Source organism: Canis lupus, chromosome 26, assembly GCF_011100685.1.
Source record: "Canis lupus familiaris isolate Mischka breed German Shepherd chromosome 26, alternate assembly UU_Cfam_GSD_1.0, whole genome shotgun sequence".
Classification (NCBI taxonomy): Eukaryota; Metazoa; Chordata; class Mammalia; order Carnivora; family Canidae; genus Canis; species Canis lupus.
Genome location: NC_049247.1, coordinates 34,064,059 through 34,077,557, shown reverse-complemented (window position 1 = coordinate 34,077,557; position 13,499 = coordinate 34,064,059). Strand labels below are relative to the sequence as shown.

General features: G+C 36.6%; 1 protein-coding gene across 2 annotated transcripts in view; it reads right to left on the bottom strand.

The window, feature by feature from the left end:
* The window catches only part of PCDH15 (protocadherin related 15), a 737,973-nt gene extending 735,173 nt beyond the window's left edge, over positions 1-2,800 (bottom strand). For both annotated transcript variants that reach the window (XM_038576025.1, XM_038576024.1), the window contains exon 1: positions 2,688-2,800. In XM_038576025.1, the coding sequence (XP_038431953.1) occupies positions 2,688-2,778 (91 nt within the window). In that variant the 5' untranslated portion in view covers positions 2,779-2,800. The remainder of the gene's footprint in view (positions 1-2,687) is intronic.
* Between the last annotated feature and the right edge of the window lie 10,699 nt (positions 2,801-13,499).

The following is a 13,499-nucleotide window of genomic DNA, read 5'->3' as shown; positions in this document are numbered from 1 at the left end:
CAAATTGTTAGCAAAGTATTTTAAATGATAATTATACATCCTATTTTTCTTAGAAGCAGTTCTGCACATTTGGCTAAAACTAGAATATTTTATTTCAGGATAACTCCCTTATACCTAAAAAGAAAAAAAAAAAAGCATAGGAAAAGCATAGGAAAGTTTTCTTAACTAAAAGTGTAGAAGAATCCTATTATTTCATATTAAAAACAAAACAAAACAAAGCTAGGCCTTTATCCTAATAGACTGCTATCCTAAAAGCCTTAGGGTAGCATTATTTTTTTTCTTTATTTTTCTCTATTTGAAGCTCCTAACTGTGTACACAATCAGTTGTCAACTACCATAATGGGCTAACCCAACCAGCAGGTTATCTCTGGCAAAGTATTCTTTTCACTTTTGGCTTTTTCTCACAGGTTTCTATGATGTGTATGGCATCATCATTGTCTTCCTTCCATCGAACCTGATATACCTGCATCCCCAAGCATTTGGATTAAAAACAAATTGCTTCGAGCAATTCTGATTACAATCCCAGTTTAGTGCTTTTTGTGTGCTAGCCGGACATTTCTGAGTTCTGATCTATCCCTTCATAGTATGGGCTCCCAATTGCGTATGGGATTAAAAACAGCAACTGTAATAATGATTTTCAGCCACAAATAACTGAACAACTGGAGAGAAGTGATGGCACAGAGTCTCAAATTATGGAAGGTCAGAGAAAAATAAAGACCTGGGGGAGGGCAGGAGTCCCTAAAAAACAGAACATGACCTTAGCGCTCGGACACAGTGCAGGAAGCACATATGGAAGGGATGCTGGAAATCACAACACAGAAGTTATGTTTCTAGGGCCCAGCTCCATCCCCTCCATCTCCCTGAATGAGTCATCTAGGGGAGAATGGCCCAGCAGGTGTCTGACTAGGGTGGCAGGGGGCCATCCGCAGGGCAGCCCTCCTGCACACTGGCCTGTGGCAGGTGTGAAGCTGCCTCCTGCTTCAGAAAGTAGACTAGAGGGTGGCTAGCAGTTACCCGATCTTATTTTGGAGGTTACGTGAGCACATTTAGAAAGAGCAAGGGCGATAATGAGCTTATTAAGGAAACCAATCTATAGCATTCCAGGTTAAACCAGGAGTCATTCCTCTGATACCCTGAATTACATTGCTAAAAAGTACAGGGCCACGTCTAATGGGAGCAAGGACAGCGAACTCTCCCCCACACAGTGTGAACATAAATATGAATGAAAATAGAATGCCTTGTGATATAAAGAACTATCAATACAGATTTGTCATCTATTCCTGGAGCAAACTATTTTTTTTTAAAGCCTTTTAATAGAAAGTCATGCGCTTCTAAGTTTCTTTGATTTTTATTTTTGCTTCAAGGTAGCAGTTACCCTCTTTATTTATTAGGTTATTTATTTATTTATTTATTTATTTATTTATTTATTTATTTATTTATTTATTTTTGCGGTGGAGATTCGCAATCGCCAGGAACAGCAGTGATACAAACATTGCGTTCAGACACACTTACAGGAGGCAATGCACTAACGAGCAAAACTTTTCTAGGAATTAGGCTATTGACTGTATGAAAATAGTCGCTGCCGCAAATTACTCTGCAAGTCTCAACAGAGACTCCTCTAGCTATGGAGGACCAAGGATATACTAATATGGGTGCAATTTGATTATTGTTTGGGAGAAAAATCAATTCATCTGTCTCCAGACCATTCAAGCTAGCCAAGCACAACATACAAAATAATATCAACCCCGTTCTTTGCCGCCACGGAGTGCAACCAGATAACAGGGCAACAAGGGTGAAGAAGTGGCCGCTTGCCTGTGGCTGTGGATTCTGAATGCTGAACAAATGTTGGGTAAAAACAATGGAAAGAAAACTAAAACAAAACTCAGTTTTCTACAGTGGAAACATTTGTCCATTTCTTCCTTCTATTAAACATTATATGTATATATAATATTATATAATACATAATATAATATATATAATGATATATATCATTATGTGATATTCAAAGACAGATCCCTCTAATATTCAAATATCTGGAACAGGAACATTCAGGACCCTGCAGACAGAATGTGTTAAATGACCCATTATGATCTTGCTGACTAACATATCGATCTAAAGGGACCAATTAACTGTTAGGAAATAACTTACAAACCCTAATGTCAAATCTCTTACCATTTTTTTTTTTTTTTACTCTTTCCAAATAAAAGTGTGCTGGGTGAAATAACACAATACACAGTTAAAAAAGAGATGAGAGAAATCACCTAAAGCATTTACATTTGACCTTTTTGGAGATCGTTTCTCATACGACATTATGGTATATTTTATATTCTTAAACTTTATCTGAGACCGTTGCTTGTGTCTATTCAAGGGTTAATAAACCGAATTTAATGTTGTTGGGTTTTTTTCCTTAGCAATTACACACACTTGATCAGTGATAATGAGTAAATGTTCAATGAGAGACCTTGCACTGTTATTTTCTACTGAACCACAATCTTTATTAAGAAGCAAGGTGCATCGGACGCCAATTTTGTAGGATTATTTTGATTAAGGTAAATCATTGCACACAGCTACTAATCTTTCAAAATGAACTACAAATTAGCATCATTTATTTCTGTCTTGTGCTTCATTTTGCATTTAATAATAGAAACCCTGGGTAAGTGTCAGTGTCAGACCAAAAGTAGACTTACCATCATCATACTGGCCGAAGCAGAGGGCGAAGAGCGCTCCGAGGATAATCCCTGAAGCTAGCCATTTCCAGAGATAACACTGTTGTAACATCTTCTGTCCAATTCCACTTGAGGCTGATCTGAAATAACAGGAGGGAGAAGGAAATATGTGACAAGTCCTGTGATAGGTAAACACAACGGTCGCAGCACAGAGAAGCCTGTGAAGGTAATGACCTGCGCCACGCTACCTACTCGCGAAGTCACACACCTGTTTAGCGCCCTGCAACTCTTTACCCACATAAACTCGCAGACAAATGATCCCTAAAGAAAGAAATATTTTCTGTTGCTTACTCCGTAAGCAAGGAAGTTGAGAACCTAACATACTGAGGATAACAGAACCACACCCTTTTCAAAACTGAGACCCTGTGAGTGCATCACACGTTGAACAGTTTAAGTTGCTAACATTTATGCTGTCTACAGCATAGTTCAATGATAAAGTGTGCATTTGTATTATTTTTACAAGTTTATTTATGTATTTATTTGAGAAGGTGCACAGGTAGCTGAAAGGGCAGGGAGAGAGGATCTCAAGCAGACCCCCACCACGCTGAGCGTGGAGCCGGAGGCCGGGCTCGATGACATAACCCCGAGACCATGACCTGAGCTGAAACCCACTGCCTGAGCCACTCGGGCACCCCCAGGGTATGTTGTTTTATGACAAATTATGCTGGTGAGCTACATTTAGTATCTACGTGAAAATCTCAACAGACATTTGTCCTCCACAATCAAATAGAACAACTCTTCATTACAATTCTAATTGCTTTCTAGCAACAGCCGGGGAAATAGGCCATGCCAGGTAAGGCCAATGACACAGCATCCATTTCTACTGTATCTGTCCTCCCTTAGGAGGACATCTGGATGAATTTCGTTTTCATCTCTTTATTTTTCTTTGGAATCTCCCAGCAAGTAAAGAAACAAAGGGAGATATCAGTGGCCACCAAAAAGTCCTATTGAAAGAAAGATGTGCCAAGCTTCTGTGTAAGAGGAAGGAATTATTCACACGGAGTTGCTCAAAATACCCTGGTTATAGATCACAGTAGAACACGGACGTGACGGTACTTCTCTAATCCAGCAGTTCTACACTCAAATGCCTTCGGGGACAAGATGACAAAAGGGAAAAGCGAATGACCATAATGGGACAAGCGGGATGGTGAGGCTGGATGGGGTGTAGGCTTTGTCTGCAGAGACCGGCTAGTGCCAATGTCTGTCAACGGCTGCCAGGTGGGAATGCAAACCAGTGTTGCCAGGTCTTCTAAGTTTCCAGAATATCATAAAAATCAAAATTTCCCGGTGAGGTTGCTTAGTGCTTAGAGGAGTGTCCAACCCTCTTTATAACCAAGTGCTTCTGGCAGGCCATGCTGTTCTCTGGGGGCCTTCACTTTACCACTCCTGCCCTGGATTCTCTTTCCTTAGACTTCTTGTGGTCAGGCTCATCAGAATGTACCAAGGAAATATTCTTTTTTTAAGATTTTAATTTATTTATTTACTCATGAGAGACACAGAGAGAGAGGCAGAGACACAGGCAGAGGGAGAAGCAGGCTCTACGCAGGGAGCCCGATGTGGGACTCGATCCCAGGACCCTGGGGTCACACCCTGAGCCGAAGGCAGATGCTCAACCACGGAGCCACCCAGTCATCCCCCAAAGAACTATTCTAATTCCAACTTCACATATTTTATTTCATCCATCTTTCTCTTATTTTTCTGTTTTATAAAGTTTTTTTTTTGCACAAAAGCATATATTAGTATACACAATGTATTTTAAACTTGCATTAAAAGTACAAGCTCGGGATCCCTGGGTGGCGCAGCGGTTTGGCGCCTGCCTTTGGCCCAGGGCGCGATCCTGGAGACTCGGGATCGAATCCCACATCAGGCTCCCGGTGCATGGAGCCTGCTTCTCCCTCTGCCTGTGTCTCTGCCTCTCTCTCTCTCTCTGTGACTATCATAAATAAATAAATAAATAAATAAATTAAAAAAAAAAAAAAAAAAAAAAAAAGTACAAGCTCATTTTTTTTAGACTCAGAAGATGCGTAGTCCTTAAATTTCAAAGGTCACTGCAGTAGATCTCACATATTTTAGAATAGAAGCTCCTCTGCTGTGTCCTTATCTAAACCAGAGAAACAAAAAGGAACCTTGTTTTTACCTCGCCCTCACACATTTTTTCCCCCTTCCTGGCAATAGACTCGGTCTCTGCTTTTATAACTTGTAGGCATAGATAGCCCAAAGAGAGCCCAGTATTAGATATAAGAGAACATAAAAACCATGCTCACTGGGCAGTCCTAGTGGCCAAGTGGTTTAGCGCCGCCTTCATCCCAGGTCGTGATCCCAGAGACCCCGGATCGTGTCCCACGTCGGGCTCCCTGCATTGAGCCTGCTTCTCCCTCTGCCTGTGTCTCTGCCCCTCTCTCCCTCATGAATAAATAAATAAAATCTTAAAAAACAAAAACAAAAACAAAAAACAACCATGCTCACAACTGGCCAGTGCTAGCACATATAAGAGCAATGGGTTAGAGTTACAAATTCAAGTTTTTCTTTAGAAATTCAAGCTATTCAATTTACCAGTGACAGGATTTTGAGCAAATTAGACAGCATCTCTGATTTACTGTCCACATTGTCAACATGAAGATAAAACAGTGCCTACCCTGAAGTTTATCTTGATTAAATGAGTGCATAGCTATTATTGCATGATGAGTGCATCAAACAGAGTGAGACTAGTATAAGTATTTCTGACTCAGCATCTGTGGATATACTTTCTCAATCTGGCTTTAGGATAACCTGTAAGGTATGTGTTACTATCTCCCTTCTGTGGAGGAAAGGTCATGTTCACCGCCTTCAAGTTACAAACTGGTGTGTGATTGAAGAGGTGGTCTGGGTGGGTGGTGAGTTTGATGCCTATGCTCATTGCAGTAAAGAAAAGGACTAGACAATTTCCACAAGAACACATGGCTCAGAAGGTTTCAAGGGATATGGGGGCCTCTTCCCAAGCCTGGATAAAGCCCTACTAAGAGCTATACAAATGATAGCTCCAATTTTTTTTTTTTCTAAAAAAGAAAAAAAAATGTTATAGCATTAAGAAACAGAACACAGTATCTAAAGTTAAAATTATATGTGTATATATATATATATATACACACACACACATAGAGAGAAAATACTTAAAGAATATTTATTTTAAAAAAATATTTATTAAGAAACATTTAAAGGACACACAATACTATCTTCCCAAAAAACAAAATGGCAATGTTGTGTTTCTTTGTGGGTCCTTAATCAACCAACTTGACTTCCTTCTTACTGGCTTAGCTTTAGTATTATGTTCTCACAAGTGTGCCATTTTCTTTTGTTTTTTACTTAAAGTATTTGGTTCCATTTAACAGCCTTCAAGATGAAAACCACCAGATGGTTCATAATTTTAAAATTGCTAAAGCCACTGCATTATTCTATCTCCAGAAATAGAATCTCCTGATATGTGATCCTGTATATGGTTAATGGAGAATCATACTTACACTTTTGAAAACATCACAATAAAAGCTGGCACAAGAATTCATTTATTTCTTAGCACCTGGAGCAATAAGAATATTTGGGAGAGTATATTGTTTTAAATGATGAAAAGATGGCAACTTTTCTATTTTTTTTTTACTACCTAATTTATATGTTTACCATTTGCATGGCAATTTTAATCATTTCAATGGGCTCAACATTTATATCACCTGAAAGAACGTTATGACTCATCATGTCACCCTGATGTCCTAAGACATAGTACACATATTGACTGGATAAGAAAATCCTGATTTCTAAATAAAGATATAAGGAGAAGATGCCTCCTGGAAAGAGGCTACAGTTCTACAAACAAAAGATGAAGGACTCAAATGTTTAATAAACTTATTGTGCCAGTCAGCTGACAGGCTCTACTGTCATCAAGTTAGTTATAATAGATCAAATGCTTTATTTTATATGTTTTAACTTTTTAAATTATTTAATTTATTATTTATTTATTTATTTATTTGAAAGAGAGAGAGAGAGCACAAACAGGGGAAGAAGGAGAAACATACTCCCTGCTGAGGATAGAGCCTGACTCGGGACTCGATCCCAAGATCATGACCTGAGCTGAAGTTAGACACTTCACCAACTGAGCCACCCAGATGCCCCAAATATTTTAATCAAAATAACATTCTCATTATTAGTTGTACAATATGTAAAATTGTGGGCAAAGTTCTCATAGGAGATGGAACCCCAAATCTTGTTAGATAACAGTAGGTAAATGAAAGGTATTTCAAACAACATCACAGATGTGGTGTAGTATCTTTACTATAAATTCCATATCAAACTATGCCATGTTGTCTGGGTACAAATCTTCCCTCCAGATGTCCTTGGCCAAGAATGTTATGCTGTAGCAATCTAGAACATGCCCATTCTATAAAAGGGAATTAACTTACCTATAATTAAGCTCATTATACTTGCCTTTCGGGAGATAATTTAACTGGTAAAGTCAACACTGGTACACCTAATAGAGTCCTGTTTTTGCTACAGTGTTTTGGAAATAGACAAAATATACAAAATAAATGTACACAACTCAATACCTCCAAAATAAATAATAATAATCCAATGAAAAATGAACAGGGCACTTGAACAGACACTATCTAAAAGAGACATACAGATGGCCAAAAGACACATGAAACAGTGTTCAACATTAGTATTCAGTAAACACAAATCAAAATAACAATGGACTATCATTTCACACCTATCAGAATGGTCAAAATCAAAAAGATAAAAAATAATAAGCTGGCTCAGTCGGTAAAGCATGTGACTCTTGATGTCAGGGTCATGAGTTCGAGCTCCATGTTGGGCATAGGATTTACATAAGAAAAAAAGAGTTTAAAAAAAAGAAAGAAATAGCAAGTGGTTGGTGAGGATGCAGAGAAAAGGGAACCTCATTCACTGTTGGTGGGAATGTAAATTTGTGCAGCCATTGTGGAAAATAATATGGCAATTCCTCAAAAAATTAAAAATAGAAATACCGTATGATCCACTATTGGATATTTACTCAAAGGAAACAAAAACACTAATTCAGAAAGATATATAGACCCTTATGTTTACTGCAGCGTTATTTACAATACCCAGTGTATGGAAAAAGCTCAAGTGTCCACTGATAGATGAATAAATTAAAAAGATGGTATGTATACAGTGAAAAGTTACACAGCAATATGAAAGAATGAGATGATGCCATTTGTGACAGAAGAAAGCTAAGTGGATGTTATGCTTAGTGAAGTTAAGAAGAGAAAGACAAATGCCATTATGATTTCACTTATATGTGGAACCTATAAAACAAAACGGACTTCTAAATACAGAGAACAAACTGGTGTTTGCCAGAGGGGAGGCGGGGGAGGGGGAATGGACAAAATAGATGAAGAAGAGGTAAAAACTTCTAGCAATAAAATGAGTAAGTCAAGGAGATGGAAAGTGCAGCATAGGGATTATAGTCAATATATTGAAATAATATTGTACAGTGACAGATGATGACACCTACTGTGGTGAGCACTGATGGGGTAACATATAGCACTGTTCAATCCATACGTTGTACACCTGAAACTAACATAACATTGTATGTGAATGGTTCTTCAATAAAAATGGAAATAAGTTACTGACAAATATAATCAGCCTATTTAATTTCCATTTAAAAATTGTTTGTGGTGCTAAATTGGGCTCCCTGCTCAAAATGGAGTCTGCCAGAGCATGAAAGACTCCTAACTCTAGGAAACGAACTAAGGTTGGTGGAAGGGGAGGTGGGCGGGGGGTGGGGGTGACTGGGTGACGGGCACTGAGGGGGGCACTTGACGGGATGAGCACTGGGTGTTATTCTATATGTTGGCAAATTGAACACCAATAAAAAATAAATTTATATACATAAATTTATATATAAAAAACAAGAATCGAGTCTGCTTCTACCTCTACCCTCCACTCCTTCTGCTCTCTCGCTCACTCTTTCTGTATCTCAAGTAAATAAATAAAATATTTTTAAAAAATTTTACCCAACTAGGAAAGCCAATACTCTGTCAGTGGCATGTGTAAAGCATATATTACTAATCTAGCCATACAGTTAGTTTGATCAAATGTGAATAAGTAAAATTTTTAAAGGGAAAGTGGATTTCAATGCTCATATTGTTATTATATTGAGTATTCTTTTTAGTGTTTATATGCACATTTACTCAATACGAATTTACTGTATATTTAAAGTATGTCAGAAATTCTGCTTCTGCAGAATTGGCTTATTAGAAATAAGCCAATTTAGCTTCCTCACAATGACATTGCTATTGAGCAAGCACCATATTGCATATTTTTTTTTTGCTTAATATATCATTTCAAGATACTTCAATAAAATGATTCTTAAATTAGGGAAATATTAAATTTAATTTCCAATTTGAAGTGATTTCCTTTTAATCTGTGTTTTCTGAACTATCATGTAAATACTGGTCTTAGACATAAATATACTTCCCATGATTTCTTAGAAAAATAACAGGAAAACAAGCTTAGTTTGAAGGGGCAAGCACTCTGAAATAGAAAAGCCCAAGCGTTATTTTATCTATAGAGTATTTAAATTACAACCAGGTACATTTAAAGCCTGTGTCTCTGCCTCTCTCTTCGCTCTCTCTGAATGAATAAATAAATAAATCTTAAAAAAAAAATTAAAAAATAAAACCAAATTTTAAAGCTCAGGAAAGTGCATGCATGATTTTCAAGGAAAACTTGAAGAGTTCCGGGTTATGCCATTCACTGGCATAGGAAACAGATTATGGATAACATTTTTATTTGACAAGAGTTAAATGTCCCAAGAAACACACATTAATAAATCAGTTGTTATTTTCTTAGAGAAAACACAATTCAAAGATACCAGAGTAGATCACCAGAGATCAAAATGGAAAGTATGACAATGTCAGTGACTTTTTTGAGGTATTATAAGAAAAAGTCCTGGCTTTGGGATGGGAGAGATTCAAGATGCATTTCTAGCCCTATCATTGCTTTGCAATAGGAATGGTAAAACAATGAAAACTTGTGAGACTTAGAGTAAAATTAGGACGACAAAATCTATTTTAAGATTTAGAGACCCTTGGGTGGCCAACTCTCAACCAACTTGATTTCAGCTCAGGTCATGATCTCCGGGTGGGGGTGTGTGGGATTGAGCCCCGTGTGGATCTGCTGGTGATTCTCTCTCTTCCTCTCCCTCTGCCCCTCCACCTCTAAATAAATAAATAAATCTTTAAGTAAACAAATAAATAAAATCCATTTTATTGTTCTGTAAAAACATGAACATGTGATGATACAAAAATTAATAAGATTAGTACTAAAGAATATTCATTTTAAAAATGTACTGCATAAATGTTTATTAAGTGCTGATTTTGGGCAATGCATTTTTTAAAAAATATTTTTATTTATTTATTCATGAGAGACACAGAGAGAGGCAGAGACAGAGGCAGAGGGAGAAGCAAGCTCCATGCAGAGAGCCTGATGTGAGACTCGATCCTGGGACCCCAGGATCATGCCCTGAGCCAAAGGCAGATGCTCAACCACTGAGCCACCCAGGCGTCATGGGCAGTGCATTTTAGAGGATGCAGAGACCACAGCAGTATGTAAAAAAAAAAAAAAAAAAAAAAAAAAGGGTGAATTAATAAACGCATCAATAAAGTTGCATGTGCAGTCTTCAACCTAACAGGGTGTGGAAGTTACACCCTAAAATGTCCCCACTATAAATCCTGCACTTGTGTGATTCCCTTCTACAAATGACAGTAAAATCTGTGACTTGCTTCCAACTAATAGAATATGGAAGAGGTAGTAAGATGTCATCCCCTAGATGCAGTTAAATTCTAGAAGACTTGGCCTTAGGGGGATGCTTTCCATTTGAGCTTGAAGATGCAAATATTCACGCTGTAAATATTCACATCCCTATGGAGAGGAACTCATTCCCAGGAACCATAGGTACCTCTTGAATCTAATGGTAGCCTGAAGACAACAACCCTCAATCACACAACTAAGAGTAAATGAATTCCAGCAACACTCTAAGTAAGTTTGTAGGGGTACTTCCCTAATCAACCCTACAGATAAGGATTGCAGATCAACAGGCAAATGATTGCAGCCTTGTAGGACACTGAGCAGAGGTCCCAGCTGGGCTGTGGCTGAACTTCTCAACCCCAGAAGTCATTAGATAACCAGTACAGGTTGTTTTAAGCCACCAAGTGTGTGGTAATTCACACACTGCAGTAGAGAATACAAGGGAGGATCTGATGAAAAATGTATGAACGTAAAATGCCAATCAGTTGAGTGTTTGTTCGAATCTTCAGACTATGGGTATTTATGGAATTGAGGATGGGAATGGAAATGCCGCACACCACAAACGGGAGAGTGTTTTTGTACCATTCAGTGGTTGTAGCTTCAGTGAAACGACACATATGAGGAACATAATCCCCAGCAACATGATACAACAACTGTGCATTCCTGTAAGTGTTGCTTCTGGTCGAGTGTTCATGAAGCCTCATGGATAAGACAGCTTTCCTGCCATTCACTAGCATTTCCTGAGATAACACTAAGGAATAAAGGGTCAAAAATAGTTGATTCTAACTACCTTAATCTATTTTGGAGGCTCTTGAGTTAAGTCCTTACAAGTTTAAAGCATTAACAAACTAACCAGAATGGTATAACTATATTTTTAAAAGATTTTTCCTTTAACTGCCAATCTTTAGAGTAAGATATATATTGAATTGCATTTATGTTACCAGCATAATAACAATTATAATAAGTATAAATCAATGTGTAGGTAAAAATGCAGGAAGAACAAGTATGTCCCATTGTGCTAGACTTGCCGAACACCATTACAAAAAGTTATACAATAAAACACGCAAATCAGTATTGTGTTCTGAACTATGGAAACTTGACTGAACAACCTATTTGCCTTTAAAAAATGAAGGTAATATTTTGTTTAGATAAGTGAGATTGAAAATTTGTTTATTAAATGTAACTGTACTAAAAGTCAGAAAGTACAAAATTAAAATAATTCTTAATATATAGAAAATTACATTCTATAATAGAAATTATAGTTTGAGGGGATCCCTGGGTGGCTCAGAGGTTTGGCGCCTGCCTTCGTCTCGGGGTGTGATCCTGGAGACCTGGGATCGAGTCCCACATCAGGCTCCCTGCATGGAGCCTGCTTCTCCCTCTGCCTGTGTCTCTGCCTCTCTCTCTCTCTCTCTGTCTCTCATGAATAAATAGATAAAATCTTTAATAAAAAAAAATAAATTATATTTTGAAAACAAATGTAATGTAAACTTGAAAGTGATGAGATTATAATTATTTTAGATATGATCAGTTATACATAAAATTCATTTTTCCTGATAAATCTTTCTTTTTCCTCTCTCTTTCCTTAACTGAAAAAAAAATTGTCCTAGAATTCAATCATATTATTTTACTAACTTTTGCCATAACTAAGATTTGGTTGAAAACATGGTTTTAAATAATAGTCTTTGCCACCCCAGTCTTAATCAGTGGTGGAAGAACGGTCTCAGAACTGTTTGTGTCAATTGGCTATTTAAGTTTAATAGTAAAACACTGGTTAATGATAACAATGATTCGTAAAACCTTCAGAAGGAAAGGAGAATGTTTTGTGGACCATGGACCATTTGTTTTGTGTGTGTGTGTGTGTGTGTGTGTGTGGCAGTTTTAAGTTATTAGTTTTAAAATCAGTACTTTTTAACGGAAACAACTTGACCAAAAATCTGTCACAGAATTTTGAGACCCATTAAAACAAAAGTTTAATGAGAAAAAATAAAACAATAAAATAAAATAAAATAAAATGAAAATAAATAAATAAATAAATAAATAAATAAATAAATAAATAAATAAATGTCTTTTAGGTAAGTGACAGATTAAGGATAAAAGATTCATAACCGTTCTGATTTTAAGAAATAACTGCAAGTATTAGATGACATCGCAAAAGCCATCTTTACAGTTTTTATTTGTTCTTTTAAAACCATATGCATTAAGACCATGGGTGATCAACTAATAAAGCACATCATTTTTCTTATATATAGTTGGTGAAAATATCAAGCATCATTTGTATTTACTTCATTATTCAGATGTATAGGATAGATACTAGAGTGACACTGGGAAACAGAATTTCTAATTAATAAAGTATTCTGTGTACTATGTAGTTTCAATATATCCTTTATACAATTTATCTTTAACTTTTATTTAATGTGATTAGATTAGAAGACTTGCATTTTAACCAATTTGGCAAGTGAGATGTAATTAAACTCATTTTCAATTACCCCTCTTCATATCTTAAGAGACTTAGAAAACTGGAGCCTTTTCTAGGCTTTATTTATAGTTTACATTTTATAGTTCACATATTTATGTACATGCTAACATAAAATTGTTTACCATGTCAATGCAAGTACAGAAACTATACCGCACATAGCATTTTGTACTGTCTTTGTAGAATTTTTTAGGTAAGGTCTTCAGCAAACTGAATTAGAACTACTTCATTTATGATAATTTTAAAATTGGAAAATTCTGTTAAGAACGAAATGTGTATGCCTGATGCTGATAAAAAATGCCAATAAAGATGAATATTTTGAGTATGACAGTAGTATTACTAAAATTATTGGACATATTCTTCTAATTTTGACAAACAAATGGTAGATGGTTCTGTTTAATTTCACTTTGCTCTTCTAGTTTGTACTAATAAATTATAAGTGAAATTTATAGCCTAAAGTATTTGCAGAAAAATCATCTCAA